Raw genomic sequence first — 16,907 nt, forward strand, 5'->3', positions numbered from 1 at the left:
AAGGGCAGTCGTGGTCTGGAATGGGAATGTGGTCGTCATTGTGCAAGGTGATGTTATCGTGGCGTTCCGGATACATTTGTTTCCAAAACTTTTTATTGCGATAGCAATTATATGGACAGTCCCGGCTGGCTTTTGCCGTCGCCGCCGTCATGCTGCGTATATGTGTAAGTATGTATATATATATATATATATATATATATATATATATATATATATATATATATATATATACAAAAGTCCCAAAGAAAAATAATTCCGAAATAAGCTTCCGAAGCGCGGAATCGAACCAGCGCCTTCTCGATCCGCAGCGCGTGGCTCTAACCACTATGCGACGAAGCGCAGATCGTCCAAGTGGCTAACGGCGAGCGTTATATACACTCTGTTATATACACACCCTTTACCGCAGTACTCAGAGACGGCAGGCGCTTATAAATGTTTCTTCATTACCAGCGAGATGGCGCTAGGAGCGCAACGGGTGCACTTAAAGGCGTCGGCCAGCTCTCCCCGCTCCTGCGAACGCCGTTTCTCTTCGCCCTACATGGCGTGGTCGCATTCGTGCGCTTATCCGAGGAAAGAAGGGGGCGGGCGGGGGGGGGGGGGTGGAGCGGAAGGTTGTCTGTCTTGTGCTTTCCCCGTGATGTCCGCGCTGAAGTCACAGAGCGTACGGTCACTTCGCTCGCTGCAGCGGCCGCGTTTGCGAAAGGAGCGCGGTGTTCCAACAGAAATAAGTAACAACTGCGACAGTTAGTTCGCGCTCGTCCTGTGTGTACATGTTCGTTCATTTCGTGCGTCCTGCTTTATGTGTGAGCAGTGCGCTTCAAGTATCGAGCTGTGACGCATGATAGTTCGCGCTCGTCCACTGTGTGTACTTTTCGTGCGTCCTTTGCGCTTGAGCGACGCGCTAGAAATTTCGAGCTGGTTTCTGTTCTTCGCGTTACATACCAATTTGTTGCTATTGCATTCATTGCTTCGCCGTTGCGGCGAAACTGACTTTTTTGCGTTGTGAGCAAAGACGGTAGATAGTGAGAAAAATATTTATCCCGGGCAGCGCCTGTCGCAGAGCAGTCTAAAAAGTCCCTGTATTTTAACACGAATGTGTTTTATGCCGGTGTCCACCACGGCTCCACTGACGCATTTCCGTCACGGATATGACGTTGTAAAGTATGAAGACTAACATATGGCAAAGAAAAAACTAGAAGAAAAAGCTCCGACACCAGGAGTCGAACTTACGACCCCTCGATCCCCAGCGCGCAGCGCGAAACGACTTCGCCACAGACGGCACGCTCTTCGTCTTGCTAACGGCGTGCTATTTATATACACCATTTGCCGGTGGCAGTACTCAGATCGCGGTACATTAGCGTGTTTTCGTTATCACTAGCGAGATGGCTCGAACGGCGCGCGTCGCCCCACGTGTTGCGATGAGCGTGCGCCTCTACAGGGCGTGGTCGCTCCTGTGCGCGCGCTTATCTTGTACGTCTTGCGCTCTCACCGCACGTTCGCACTGAAGTTAGAGAGCACGAAGTGTCACTTCGCTCACTGCAGCGGCCGCTTTTGCGAAAGGAGCGCGCTGCTCACAAACAAATAAGTTATAACTGTGACAGTTCGCGCTCATCCTGTGTATACTTGTGCGTTCGTTTCGTGCGTCCTCCTTTGTATTTGACCAGCGCGCTTTAACTGTCGAGCTGCGACAGTTGTTCGCGCTCATCCTGTGTATGTTTGTTCCGTGCGTCCTTTCTGCTTGAACAGCGCGTTGAAAGTTTCAAGCTGCTTGCCATACTTCACGTGACATTACAGCTTGTTGCTATGCATTCATTCCTTCGCCCTCGGGGCGAAACAATGCACAACAAACGCGCAACTACGTCTGTGAAGACACGTTTTACTTTCATGTTATACCGATTCCTATGACAGAGGGATCAGCCATGTTTTTTTGCCACGATGCGACATTCTGCACGCGTTTTGCTGCTGCGTATAATCTTTTTTTTTATTTCTCAACCTGTTTAGTGACTTGTTGAACCACGGATTGCGCTTCTCATTTGTTATTTTGATTAATGGAATGTGTGCACTTACTAAAGAAGCTAACTTGTTTTTAAATAGAGTCCAGTTGTCTTGAACGGGCCGATTATGGAAGGAGGGTAATAACACGCTCTCAAAGAATGCACACAATTCATCATTTATAACACTATAGTTTCCTCTATTGTAATCCAGAAGTCTGCAGAGACTATGGTCATTCATGTTATCATGTCATTTGTTCAATTTGCGCATTACTTCGTGTCAGAGGGCTGGGATCCAACTATTTTTCATCATGTTCTAGGTGTGAACTTTGCGTGATAAGATGATTTTCAACGTTTTTTGTGCGTGTTACCTTGTAACGCTGTATGACTATTTTATTATTTAACAAAACCGAACAGTGTAGCTTTCGTCATGCGACGTAGTGCCAGAGCGTGTAGCCTAGCTAGAAGAAGATGCAATATCGGGCCCGGCAGTGCACTTTTTGGGGCTTCACGCACACTTACAACAGCCTAAAGGGCATTAAGGTGGCGGTCCCACTCCAGTGGCAAGAGCTCGACGTTTTAGTCGTTGTTTACTGGCTCACTGCGCTTGCTCTGCTCAATGGAAGAATATGAGTTCTATAGCATTAGAAAGTTTACGTTCTCCGCTTTCTAATGACAACTAGTATTTTCGCCTAGTCTGGAGTGTTATTTCATGGCAATTAAAATAGTGTGAGCAAAAACAGCGTTTTTGCTGTACAAGCCTCCGTTGTACTGCCAGTGCAGCAAAACTGTCCAACATAACGAAATGAAATTTGCTGAGCCTTTTAACGAAGCGTTATGCAAGGTTTCTATGAAGAGATATTGCCAGTAAAGCAATTAGAAATTGATGCACGCTCTAATAAAAATGGGCAAAAGAATGAAAGTTTATGAGTAAATAACTTTTTTTCTGTTCTGTGCAGAACAACAATATTGAATGGGTTTCCAGGCTACAATGTACATTATGTGTACGCGAAGTTGTTTTGCGTTCTGATGAACAGTTCTTGAATTATTACTCCTTCAATACGGCAATTTATGGCGCTACTTGGTCAGGCATTACCGACGAAGGGACAAAACTATCCAAGCTGAAACTCTGAAATCTTCAATAATAAATCAGCAAGCCTTTCCCTGGGTTTCTATGAAGAGAAAATTGTCGTAAGTTAATTAGAAAATTTGTAGGACAGCAGTGAATTTAGCTCATTTTTCTGCTTGCGAGGTTCGTGCAAATTTCCTTTTTTTGTCTTTTGTAGGCTAATTCACAACAAGTATTGCACATTAGCAGGACCATGTAGTGTCTTGTAATCACCAGTACTCACTAACTTTACGAAGTGGTGCTTGAAACAAAAGATTTTTCAAAAATAATAAAGCTCGCAAACACTTTTTGACGGTGGCGCCATCTGTCAAAAAAAAACATCAAGTTGTTTCACGTCAGTTCCGACGTTCGTCAAAAGTGGCGCTTCTAAACATAACTAAGCCGCCAAAACACGGATGGGTTATTTCTTTAGACTTCAGTGGCTAAATCCTGCTGAAAAAGAAAGAAAGAGAAGGAGAGAGAGAAAGGAAGAAGGGAATAAAGCGTGTTGCACTGTACATCAGGAATGCATAGCCAGCAGGTTAGGCTATTGTGCCAAAGATTCCAGGAATTGCTTGGTTGCTCGCCTTTGTACTCAGGTGACTGTAGAAGCGTTTTTGAAGGACACAAAGAACTTGACCTTGCCTCCCCATATTTTTGAAGCCCGTAGGACATTATCTGAAGCGCGCTTTCCCATCGCAGGGAGGTGACGAGTGTCTGGCAGTGTATGTGCGTTTGAATATTTCACGTGACGCCGGTTGAACTAGGATAACAATGGACTTTTTTCGGGAGACTAGCCTGCGCATGCGAAGTGGTGCAAGTGGTGGTGACTTGACGCCATGTTTTGGGGGGGTAACAGAGCCAAACAGCTTCTATAAACGTTGCACAGGGCGGCGACAGGTGCGAACTGAAGGGCACCTGGCGTCGTTTGCAAATTATCCCGAAAAATACCAGGCCTACGAGATTTTTCTCCCGGGACGTGGCGGATAACTTCGGAGGCCACGGACTCCCAGTTTCGATTTTGGTGATCTCCACTGGAGGCGCTGTTCGGACCTGAAAGATAATAAGATAGATTTAATCAATGTAGACAAGGTATTAGGCCAGCATGAAACAAGGAAGTTTTTCTTTTTTCTTCGAGCATGGTGGCAGACATGTCACCGCCCCGTTATAAAGGGGACGCTCATAGCATCCATCCATCCATCCAGAGGCCCATTGACTCTGATGATTTGAGGCTGATCCCTTGGTATCGGGCGGGCAAGATTAATTCGCCCTAACCAGAGAACAAAAAAAAACACCTATCAAGTAAATAAACTAAAACACTCCACAGGCGTACACACCCCGTACCAGTTCGTATAGTTAGTCTGCACGCCTTCAATTTTTGTCCACGTAAATCACTACCTCTGCGTCGCGCGCCACCACTGCAACAGCCTTGTTGGATGGATGGATGATATGAGCGTCCCCGTTATAATGGGGTGGTGACAAGTGTGCCACCTGGCTCGACAAAAAAATCTTTCTTTTTTTCTTTTTTTTTTATGTTGGCCTTTGCAAAATAGTGAGCGACCCCTGGCCAATACCCTCTAGACTAGCTGAGGCCTCTTGACGTCACCACACTACGACGGGAGCGGATGCCGCGTTCTCAGAAATGCCCATTGCTACGCGCTCGTTGTGTACTCAACGGCGCGCTGCGAATCCATTCGTTCATGCTGTCTCCCGTTTCCCGAAAGCGCCGACAAGGCAACTCCGTCGTAGAGGGTGTTGCACCTGGCGCCCACTTTGCAAACACCTGTAAAACTTCTGCTTCCCTGACTGCTTTTCTCGCTCTAAACGTGTTCACCACTCCACATTCATACGAAGGGGCAGGATCAGCACCAAGACTTCTCAAAACGTACTTCAGGAATGTCACGCCTCATTGTAAGTTTCCTCTTCCACTGAGAGAAAGGAGAAAACGAAAGAAAGGAAAGACAGGGATTAGTGGTAAATGGGAAAAAAAATTATTCGTCTGCTAATCTGTGGTTGAGGCTTTCGTGTGGAAAACAAGCTTACTCGCATATGCGCAGTAACTCTTTTGCAAGCCGTTAGTTAGCGAGCCATATTTCCCCGACTGCAGCGAAAAGTGCGGATGGCTGCGTGAACTCTAGCGTTCCCAGCGCGCGCAGCAAAACAAACGTAACGCGTCCCGACGCCTACTGAAGTTTGGAAACACAGGAATAAAGCTTGGACTGCGCGAAATAGACAACACGCGCACACTTTATAACAACCTATAGCAAAACTAAATTTAGCAGATAATCCTTTTTCTCATGTAGATCATGTGATGTCTTATTTTCTAGGCACCCTTCACTGACCAGAGCGCGCGACGTAGCTCATTTACCGTCTCAGTATCGCTGGCATCGGCCGCTAGACATCTAGTAAATGAGGCGTTCGCACAAAACATAGGCGCGCTCAAGCGTGCCCCTCCGATGGACCTAGGCATATGTGTGAGCCGCCTATCCCCCGTCCCCCAAATGACAAATGCGGTGCCGGGACCAATTTTGCAGCTTCCACTCGCTAGGCCAGGGGTCTCAATCAGCTAGCGTGCTGCAATCACGAAATTTAGTCCCACAAGTGCCGAGACACTGAAGATGGTAAAAATATAGAGAGGGGGGGGGGCACAGCGAATTTGAACAAAATGTCACCTAACGTTGTCATTGAAAGAACGCCTTTCCAGTATCCTACAAATGGGTCATTTATGAAAGGGTTTTGACGTCAGGTTTCGAAAAAAAAAAAAAAAACACATCACTAATGACTTCCACAATGTCTAAAATCTGGACGCCGATTCTGAAATAGAGAATTTTCGAGCCACGGTGAAGTTTCAATTCATAGTGACCGCATGGGGTGCCTCAAGAAAAAAAGAATGGTTGAGACCAGTGCCGTCTCTGCAGCTTGCGAGTACTATTTAGCAAAGTAACAAAAATTTATTCCGTGCGAAGCCGCGGGCGCCCTTTTTCAAACCCTTGCGCTAAGTTGCATGCTCTGGGGCTTCTGTCGCATCCCAAAAATGTCTGTCGGCGAAACGTGAAAAAAAAAGGCTGTTTTCGAACAGCCTTCTTTTTTCGCGATGGTCATCACATATGCTGGCGCTATGAGTGCTCGCATCGGTGAGCGCGTGCGAATTTCCTACAACGACCGTTTTGTGTGATCGCTTCGTTTACCACACCACTGTGCTGCGGCTCTGAAACGAATGAGAAGATCTGCAGTGCCATGTGCGCGAACTGATCAGGTTCTGACAGGTGCGCCGTCACAAGCCCTTCAAGTGCGCAGGGTGTGTGCGAAATATTTACCCCAATAAAACTCGCAAGGTCCCTTGTGCATTTGACTAAGAGGATTCGAACGCCAAAGCCGCCTTCTTTTTCTTTTCAGTCGACTGCATTGATCCCCTCCCCGAAAGCTTTCTGCACCTCACGCGGTTTGTCAGTTCCTCGGGGATCTGCCCACCTTTGACCAAGCGGCGATGTCACGTGATGACGTCATGACAAAAATTTTGGTGATCTGTGACGTCATAAGGTGACGTCAACCAACGATTTTTTTTTTTTGTAGCACTCACGTAGATGGCGACGGGCACTTTTCGCGCTAGATGAGGCCTCTAAACTTTCCCAACCATGTGTACTGTGCTGTTTATTTTGTAGGGGAGCGCGAATATTAACTTTTCACATTGAATCGAATACTGCCAAAGGCAAATCCACTTAATTAAATACCTCCTTTTTCGATTAGAAATCTAATCGAATATGGTATTATTAGAGTTCTTGTTCAAGGTTCGCTCTAAATTCATTTCCATAAAAGTTATTTCCGAAGCACACCAGGAAAGTGCTGCTGTTTGCGTGATAGTTGTATGAGTGGAGTATACTTGGGGAAGCAACCAAACAAATAGACATGGCCGATTGAGAGATAGCTATAAAGTGCTGAAATAAACCCATACAGTAAAGAATTTATATATACGCATATACGTATCTTCATTATTTCACTGAGTGACAATCACTTATCTACAAAGTATACAGTCACATGTAAGCAGTGTTCTTTGAGTTGCATTGCTTGCTTCACGTGTTCGCTTGTGAATAAAACAATTTAGTTGCTTAGGCGGTGGTTGCAAATGAAGCACGGATTTCTGTTCTACGTGGGACGCACTTGTGCTAAGCGATACACAATAAAGGGGTGCATTATACAAGCATCGATATATCACTACTACGAATACTAATGTGAAAAAACGGAACTGCGACTGTTTTGAATTTATCTGAACTAGATTATAAAAACTCTATCCTTCACAAGTATACAAGCACATGGACGAAAAGATGGGGAATTCCGCTCCATGCTGAAGTCTATTCGGCACCTGCAGCCTTCTCCAGTCTGTGAGAAAGGGATAAGCTGAAAAAGCTACCGGGATTCCTGGGAGTGCAGGATTCTAGAGAAGGATCGAATTCGCGAACAAAACAAGTTCTTGAGAGTGGGAACAGTGTCGGCGGGGGTGTCACTATTCTGACCTCTTTCAAACTGGAGACACAAATCCATTTACAAATCAGACGAAACGAAGTGTCTCCCTCTCCATCCATATATTTATTAGTGTTTGTGCTCCAATCGGGACTTCCGAGACGCTACGCCATGCTCCCTCAAGGGCTGCATAAATAAGCGTCTGTTCTCCACACTCATCACCACCACTTCGACGTCGACTCAGCCAGTCTGGTTGAGTGGTAGCTCGCTTGTGAGTTTTGCGGCTTTCAACGCTGTGTTTCACTTGTGTTTGACGTGCGTCCTGCGAGATACTGCGGCATTGCGTGATTTGGCGCCTTCGAGCCCTGCAGTCAAACTGCGCTTCCATATCATGGGGAAGCTGAGAAAGGTCCTTTCGCGAAAGCCAACGGTACTATCGGCAAAACGCAGAAAACATCTCAACACCTTGCGAACGAAAAGGTAAGCCTTGCATTCTTTCGTACCTTTCTCGCAGTGGTATGTCATATACTGCTCATATCATGCATGGCACGGGCACAGTGAGCCCTTTTTTTTTTTTTGCTCTCACTTCACTTCGACAAATTAGTTTACAAAAGTTTTATTCCTGTACGATAATGGAAACAAGCACGATGACGCGCTTACGCAACAATGAAAATGCTGATCTTATTTTCTATCCTGAGTATCGAAAGGTTTGTTATTTCATTTTTACAGAGAGAGGCCACAATCCATTTTTGAGAGCCCAAACAGCGACAAAACTGCAAATGAGGATACCATTCCTCGTACGGAAGTGACTGCTGACGTCTGTGATGAGGTTGCTGCAGACTACTGGGACGGCCTAGGGGTGGACGAGCACTTGCCAAATCTCTGCTTTTCAAATGCTTCGAATGAAACTTCGTCGCCATGCATGAACATCTCTGGAAGAAGAGTTGTCTCAGTTTTTCATTTTATAAAGGCCATACAAGAACTCGGCAACCATCGCTGCGCCAGTCCATATGGTGGGTTCTTTGAACTGCAGACAGAGCGTAGAGTAGGCTTCTGGTCAGAATATACATTCAAGTGCAATGGATGCGCCGAAAACAGGAAGGTCACCACTGATCCTGTAGCGGAGCCAACACCCCTAACAGAAAAGACGGCACTAGGCGTCAATGATGCTGCAGTGTGGGGTTTTATGAGCATAGGTTCTGGACACTCGCACCTAGAAGAGGCAATGTCCGTCATGGAAATTCCTGCAATGAGCAAGGCATCGTTCCTGCGGCGAGAGGAAAGCATTGGCAAGGTAAGAGACACATTTTGCTATACTGTATATACATCAAGACATCGATGAATCACCCAGTATCCGAGTATTTTAATTCACAAGGTGCCTTAGAAACGCAACCTTTCCTCTATACTTTTGAGTGAACCACTTGCTGAATTCTGTAAGGTGGCTACAGTGCTGTTCAGGAGAATACCTGCGTAGACCCATTCAAATATCCACGCAGAAAACGGGGAAAAGCGGTGTGAGGAGGATAGTCTCGCATAGATACAGTACTTGTGCAGCGGTAAAAACTTCGAAAGACGCCGACAAGATGAAGAAATATTTAGGTGCGTCACCGCAAATATATCTTCATTCATATTAGTCGGCGCCTTTGAAAGCTTTCAGGGATGGTTTGTCTCGATCAAACGAATCGTGAGTAAGCTTCCGTTTCATGCACTCGGTTAGGGAGTCGATGTCATTTTGCGCTTCAATACTATTCGCGGCTGCTAGGGCACCACTTACGAAAGAGCAATTTTCATTGAAATGACAACACTGTAGCAATTTTTTAGTACCCTGCAAAATGTGGTGCTTAGAGGCGAATGTAGCCGCCAGAGGTAACTTGAGACATAGCTGAAAGCTCTGCCGTCTTTTTTTCTTGTTTTTCAGTTGTGGAAGGTAGCCCTCCTGAAGGAAATGACTGAGGCTGGCGAACAAGAGAAAAGGCTCGCAGAGGCTGCAGGAGACTTCTGCGAGGATGGCAGTACCCCATGGATCACCGTAGTTGTGGATGGCGGTTGGTCCCACAGGAGTCACGGCCACAGGTACTCTGCCAACTCAGGTCTGGCTGTCATCGTAGGAAAGCGCACGCAAAAGCTGCTTTACTTGGGCGTGAGAAACAAGCTGTGCAGCACTTGCGAATATTATTCCAAGAAAGGCCAGACGAAAGAGCACACATGCTACAGAAACTGGGATCAAAGCTCTGGCGCCATGGAGGCCGATATTCTTGTGGAAGGGTTCCAAAGAAGCACTGAAATGCATGGTGTGCAGTATCGCACTTTCATTGGCGACGGAGACTCGTCAGTATACTACCAGCTTCAGACTAAAGTAGAATATGGCCGTTTCATAAAGAAAAACGAGTGCGCCAATCATGTGGTCAAGTGCTATACTTCTCGACTTTATAGCATCGCTAAGGAAAGCAAGGGCACTCGCTCGTTGCTGTCGGCCCCTAGAGTCAAGCGAATCAAGAATGGAGCTCGCAAGGCTGTGAGCCACTACGCCAAAATTCTGCGCGATTGCAATGGCAGCACAGAAGACCTCAAAAAAGAAAAATCACGACTCATTCAAGAGCTAGCTTCAGACCTCAGGAATGGGCCGCTACATGTTTTTGGAAGTCACGATGGCTGCAAAAGCAACTTTTGCAATGGAAGCAAGGCAGATAACGTGTATCAAGCAGTTCCTAAAATACAACAAGTGAAGCTGATGTCTGCAGCCAACATGATTGCGGACAAAGCAGACCGTCTCATCACAGATGACACGAGCAATCTTGCTGAAGCCATTATGTCCCTTGTGGCTAAATTTTCTGGAGGAAAACAGATAAATCGTTGCCAGAAGGGCTCCTATGAGCATCGCTGTCATGGTGCGGGGCTTCATTTTCAACTGGGACTTGAATGGCACGTGAAAGCAAGCAAAGCTGTCACTTGCACAAGCCCAGCTGCAACCCTAAAGAAATACACGCAGAGGAGATTCGAAATGAAAAGGCAGACGATGTCACGCAAAAGGCGGCTATTTGAGGAGAGCGGCCACCGTGAGCGCAGATACGGCAATCACGCAGCCAGCAATTCGGCACCCCATTATGGACCAAGTTGTCAAAAGCCAGACATGTCGGCTGCCGTATTGTCTGCGAACACAGAAAGGCAGCTGCAGGACCTACAGGTGGATGACAGCAAGCGAGCAAGCATCGAAGAAGAGACGCGTGGGCAAGCCAGCAGTCCCGAATGGCACGAGCAAAGAAGGCTCCGCCTCACCGCCTCCAATTTTCATGCTGTCTGCACAAGGAAAGACAGCACTCCTTGTGATGCGCTGGTGAAGCGGCTCCTTCAACCCAAAGGCTTCACAACCGCCGCAACAGAGCACGGGAAGCAACACGAAAGTGTTGCACTCCAACTGTATGCAACAGAAAAAGAAACGGTTGTTCAGCCATGTGGGCTTTTTATTGACCTGAAACACGGGTTTTTGGCAGCTACCCCGGATGGGCTGGTTGGAACAGACCGAATTGTGGAAGTCAAATGCCCGTTGAAGTACAAGGAACATGAACCACTGGAAGCAGCAAGAAACTTCTCGGAGAAAAAACAAAGAGATGGCGCTCCGGTTCTCTCTAGGTCGCACAGCTATTTTTATCAAGTGCAGGGCCAGCTGCACATCACCGGGCGGATTATCTGTGACTTTGTAGTGTACACCACAAAAGGTATACACGTGCAGGAAATACGCAGGGATGATTCTTTCTGGATAGCGAAAATGGAACCATTTCTTTCGCGCTTCTACAAGGACTGCATCCTTCCAGAGATTGTAGACTCCAGACTTGCTCGGTCCATGGACGTGCGCCGTCCGGAGTGGAACAGACTTGCCATTGAGGCTAAGGAGAAAACGAAGAATGGAGAAGCACCGAAGGCCAAAAGAGCCAAGTACAAGAAGGACTAAATATGCCTGTAAGTAACTGAGCTTGCAACGGTATAAAGCGGAATATAAGCGGTGATCTTCCCTTCGCGCCTTATCAAAATATGAGTGGTAACTATCTTTCCGTGTCGCTGCGTTTCCTTGTGTCAGCTATTCCGAGTGTGATTTGTTTGGGATCAACTTGCTGTGATAGCACTGAAACAAATTCACTTTCTAGACCAGCCTAACTCGTCGCTGTTCATAGCACGGAGCAATTTGTATTGATGCCCGAGAAACACCGTTCCTAAAGACATTTTTTTTAACGTTTTATCTGAGCTCCTAAAAAAGTAGCTCTCTCTGTGCCTGTCATGTTGTAATTTATTTGAAGCATATTGTGAGAAATGTCGCGGAACTGATGGTACAACCACTGCACTATATTTATGCAGTGATTCTAACAACATCGAAATATAAGCCCATTCTAGAAAAAAGCATTATTTCAGCAGTTCGTATCATGTTTGTGTGTTTACAGGGAATAGGAGCAGCAGACGCCAACGCAAGACACTCGTGCCCGGTGTTACAACCGTGCAGGGCAGTGTGCCGTTTCCTAAGACGGCGAAAAAGGATGCGGCGATATCCACCACCTCTAGCAGAAGCAAGAAAGCCAGAAAAAGAACGGTCCTTGTCAGGACCAACCTTCTCGATGCTTCGGTGGAGATTTCGCACTGAATGCGTTCTTCGTTCAACTGCCGTCTCTCTCTGTGTTCTGTTTTATTTATCTCTTACTTTACGTTGCTGCTATCTAGACAGCTGAAAATAATGCACATTACCCAATGTTGCCCGACTTTGCCATTAGCAGTCAACCTGCGGGATGAAATTATAATTTTAGTACAGGAACAATCGCTTCCGTGTGCCTTATTGGACAGCCTCTTGGAAAAGCTGAACTAGTTTTCGGGTGTCGACTCTAGGTCTATACAGATAGGTTGGGTTTCGCTGAGAAAGAGCCCTTACGCATTTTATTATTCAATACTCCCAAAAGGACGCAATTCGCATCTGTGTTACGACTTGCGCTCTTCGTTGCGGTGCTAGGGGGACTCGTTTTATAGATGAAAAAATTGTCTCTCATATGTTTCGCTAAAGCTGAGCAGCGCATTCGTGTATACGCCTTGTGCACCGCCTATAGAGGCGCCACTGATAGCCACCTGCGCCCCATACATCTGTTTTGGGATGCATGAGGCTCATAGTGTTCTAGCTAGCAAAAAGGCAAAGCCCTTCTGTCGTTCATGCATACAAAATCACCATTTTTGGCTCACTGCAAGGCACGGAAAAGGGGCTTTGTGTAATGATAGCCAGGAAGTAGTGGAAAGGAGCTTTCTGGGTAGCTTCTGAATGTAGCGACATAAGTATCAAGCGGACCATGCGCGACACCCACACTACATTCACAGTCGAACCAAAGCTGCTGACGGTGGAGAAATCTATAATTACTATGCACGTGCACAAGGTCGGCGTTGTTCCACGCGACCCAACACTGCCGGTATTCAGGGGCACTGAAGAACTTCCTCGAGAACTACTCTTTTCCTACTCTTTTTCTTTCTACTCTTTTTTAGCGAGGGAGAGAAAGAGTCTGTTCAGAAACCAAACCATTATTTCCAGCAACCCTTGCGGCAGCGCAGTTCAGCGCCTAACCGTTCTATTGTAAATAGTTATACGTTACCAGGAGAGAGAGAGAGGCACCTCTTTTCTGGACAGTTGCACGGGAGTACAAAGGCTCTCGGGTCCGTGCCTTTTTTTGTTGGTGTTGTTGTTATTGGGGAGCGGGGGGGGGGGGCGGGAGGGCGTCACGCACATTTGAAACGTTTCAAAGGAGATATGGGAGCAGCGGCACCCCCGAAAAGAATGGATTAGTTCCAGCAGGAACAGGCTCTTCGCCACTGCATGCTACGACGGCGGAGAGTGCATTTTCCTCCCTTTTTTCCAAACGTGACTTAGTGGCGTCTTCTGGTGGATCAAGCAGAAACTACTCGCAAGATGGCGACGGCGGTACCGTCACCTTAAAGCCAGCACTGCAACCACAAGTGACGTTGCGCCTGCATAGCATCGTTTTCCAAAGCAGTTTCAACACGTGGCGTGCCTCTGTGGGAGAATACCTGACCGCCACGCACAATGCGTGGGTTCGATCCTTGCTGGGATCCTGATTTTAATTCCTTGCAGTCGCTGGGTCAACGCTATCGATGTCGGTTTTTCTTTACGCTCTCGCATTTAAATGACCAATGTCTGTTCTGGCCGTTGCTGGAACTGTCTATCACCTGTGGCGCATGTCAGTTTGTCTGGAGGAAAGGGTTTGACGACGTACCCGACAGGATTATCACGTTATTCATGTCGTGACCAGACAGTCATACTCGTCAAACCCTATTGCCCTCCCATACCAATTTTGGTCTCCAGCAAGCTAAGGAGGCGACCACGAGAGCACACAGACGTTGCGGCTGGATAGATAGATGTGTAGCGCCTTGGGTTCGCTAAGAAATGTTTCGCATTTAGAATGGCAAAAAAGGACCATGACTTGGCGGTCGGTGCAAAACTGATTAAAAAGGACTAAAACCGAACACTAAAAAATCAACAAATACCAAGAACCGAAGTCTTTGTTTTTGTTGATTTTTGAATGTCCGGTTTTAGCTGTTTTGGCACGCGTGTTGTTAGGAGCCTCGACTACCGATCGGCAGTGTTTTCTGACCACACTGCAATACTGAATCACCACTTGTTAAACGCCTATGTATCTCTTTTGGATGCGGTTTCCTGTGCAAGAAACTTAATTATGTGCATGCGTGGAAATTTATACTTGAATATTTGAAGCGCAATATTCGTACTGTGAATTTGAAGACTGACATGGAAAGTGCCACACGTGTTGCACTTGTGCGCGAAAGTTGCAGTTAGATATGTCTGTATTATGCTCGCTGGTCTATAAAAATTCGTCTAGGAGCATTTCTCTATATTCCTTTTATCTACATATAACCTGCTGTCGGCGGTGTAAAATTTGTAAAAAAAAGTAGCTTGGTGTGAGCTTTAAATTGCTCACTTTATTTCACTAGGATTATTCGGCACTATATTTTGATACAATTTCAAGCGTAACGTTAATATAACGACACGTTCCAATTTTAGCAATGTCAGAATACCGGTACATCGGGCTAGTTGGTTGTTCAAGATCGTAAAATAACAGCGCAAAAAAGGACGGGAAGAGGTCACGCGTGAAATCATAGAAGCTGACTTGATTGATAAGATTGGTTATCAGTGCGTTAGCACTCCTTTAATAGCTCTTCTTCATAAAGAAAAGGATTTTCTGCGCATGAGGTAATTATGTGTTTCTTGTGATATATGAGTGCTATAAATAACGCCCCTTGACGCGCTCAACCAACGTAAGCCACAGTATTAACATTGCCCGCGTTGGCCTGTTCTGTTTTCTTTAATATTGAAGACCATCGCCGTTGATGTAGAACTCCCTATAATACATAGAGCTGAGAAATTGAAATCTCCGGTGCCCTCCACTACGACGTCCTCCATAATCATATCGTGGTTTTGGGATGTGAAACCCCAGATACTATTATTATTGGAAACCCCCTGGTGCCGACGACAATAGGACGAAATACATTGAAAAGACTAGAGGAAGCGAAGCCACGCCCTTTCGAGATTGAGTGTTTTTCAAGCATAGCCAAGCAACTTGGGCACACATATATTTCAAAAGAACTGCTGATTCACAACGCTGCAGCCAGCAAACCGCTCGTCGTACGCGTTGCGCTTATCAGTCGGCGATTGCGGTTCGCTCTCGGTGGCGATAGTCGATGGCGTGCTTTTTTTTTATATACGTATTGCAGTTTTGTCATCCGCGCGGCAAACGTCATCCCGCCACGTAGTGTTAAAGGGGCCATGACACGGTCGCCCAAACATTTGTGGTTTTTAGCGAAAACTAGAGTAGAGGGTCTATTATGGCTATAAACGATTTCAAAAGTTGGCCGTAAACGAATCATCTCAGTGCAAAACAAGCCCTAGAAGTCGCCGGCGTAAACCCCGCCACCGTCGGCGACCGCCATTTTGCAATGGCGTGCGCGACGTCCATGTGCAGCACGGAACGGAGCTGTCGTCTTCTACCAAAGTAATCAGTGATATTAATTTAACTGCTTCTTAGGAGTAATTTTGCCATCTCAGCCTCAGTTCTTCATCCAATGCAGCAAAGTACGCACAGGAACGAAAATACAAATAGAAAAGTGAGGCGGTGCTGGTGACATGAACATGACGTGCTCTCTCTGTCTTCTGCCCCTTCAAAAAATTCAAGAGCTTGTAGGGGCCGGGCCGCAGCAAACCGGATGGGTAATGGCTCTGGCAGTAAATCTTACACGCAGGAGGCGTAATAAGGTGGTTTATTTAAGTTCTCGGAATGCGTCCAATAGAGAACCGATTGAAAAATTTCCTTGTAAAACGTTCCTCGGACATGGCCTTAGCATCTCCAGGGGATTAATTTTCAGTGTGGCCTAGACAGAGGCCCTTAACTGGCAACTACGACTTAATTTTTATTCTTTAAAAATGGAAGGTTGTTTTCTGGTATCACGTGTTATTTACAGAAATTCTTTTCCAAACTTAGATGATGTTTAGAACTTAAACAAAAGCATCGCCCCCCCCCCCCCCCCCCCCCCCCGAAAACACTTGAAAATAAATGATGCCGAAAATGTTGCTGTTACCAGTCGCCGGAAATAGTGTATGACAGGGACATGAACGGGAGTGCGAGGCTTATTAGGCCTATCGTAGCCTTCGAGATGGGCGGGGAGGGGGGAGGGAGGCGGAGTACGGAAACGTCTTAAAGGCCGTGTTTCAGACATGCGTCAAGGCTACAAACACTGGGTGCGTGCGTCGTCCGCTTGTGCACTCTTAAATGGCTGCGAACGAGTAACTACACTGTTACCCAACTCTAGGGTCCTCCCAAGATGGTTTCAGTGATGGACACTGCTCGCTATTAGACAAAGTCAAATTTTGTTGCTGTCGACCTTGATTTTAATGACTGGCTGTCGTTACAGAAGGGAGCAGAGTGGGTCAGGGAACAAGTGTGTGTTAAGGACATCTTAGCCCAAATAAAGGAATGAAATGGACATGGGCAGGACATGTAGTGCGAAGGGAAGATAGCCGCTGGTCATTAAGAGTAACGGACTGGATTACAAGAGAAGGCAAGCACGCGAGGCGGAGGCAGAGAGTCGGGTGTTTGAGGGGATAACGTGGCGTTGTCAGGCTGATGTTAATGATGATGTCGTTACAGACGTCATGACTAAATCCAAGGACCACAAGGCTGCCAATTCGGAGAACAGCGCCGTCGAGAGCGCCCCCAGAAACAAGAGCGGTGGCGGTGGCAAGCGCCGTGCTGGGAAGGACCAGGGAAGCGGCCGAAACAATCTGCTGGTTCGGGACTTCC

The 16,907-nt window shown here is 46.6% G+C and overlaps 1 protein-coding gene across 2 annotated transcripts; it reads left to right on the forward strand.

The window, feature by feature from the left end:
- The first annotated feature begins 6,617 nt into the window (after nt 1–6,617).
- On the forward strand, nt 6,618–13,507 carry LOC125760106 (uncharacterized). 2 transcript variants are annotated; one of them, XM_049419783.1, is made up of 3 exons: nt 6,618–8,851; nt 9,476–11,514; nt 11,991–13,507. In XM_049419783.1, exons 1-2 carry the CDS (start codon nt 8,480–8,482, stop codon nt 11,504–11,506), a joined length of 2,403 nt encoding a protein of 800 aa, XP_049275740.1. In that variant the 5' UTR covers nt 6,618–8,479; the 3' UTR covers nt 11,507–11,514; nt 11,991–13,507. The 2 variants fall into 2 exon arrangements, with proteins under 2 accessions (XP_049275740.1, XP_049275741.1); XM_049419784.1 differs by having other exon boundaries at nt 9,476–13,507.
- Nucleotides 13,508–16,907: the final 3,400 nt, after the last annotated feature.

This window comes from Rhipicephalus sanguineus, chromosome 10 (assembly GCF_013339695.2).
Source record: "Rhipicephalus sanguineus isolate Rsan-2018 chromosome 10, BIME_Rsan_1.4, whole genome shotgun sequence".
NCBI lineage: Eukaryota > Metazoa > Arthropoda > Arachnida > Ixodida > Ixodidae > Rhipicephalus > Rhipicephalus sanguineus.

Excerpts from the sequence above, each read along its gene's own strand:
- LOC125760106 (XM_049419784.1), top strand. The coding sequence starts at position 8,480 with ATGAACATCTCTGGAAGAAGAGTTGTCTCAGTTTTTCATTTTATAAAG. Across the intron at positions 8,852-9,475 it reads GAGAGGAAAGCATTGGCAAG|TTGTGGAAGGTAGCCCTCCT; the intron begins GTAAGAGACACA and ends CTTGTTTTTCAG.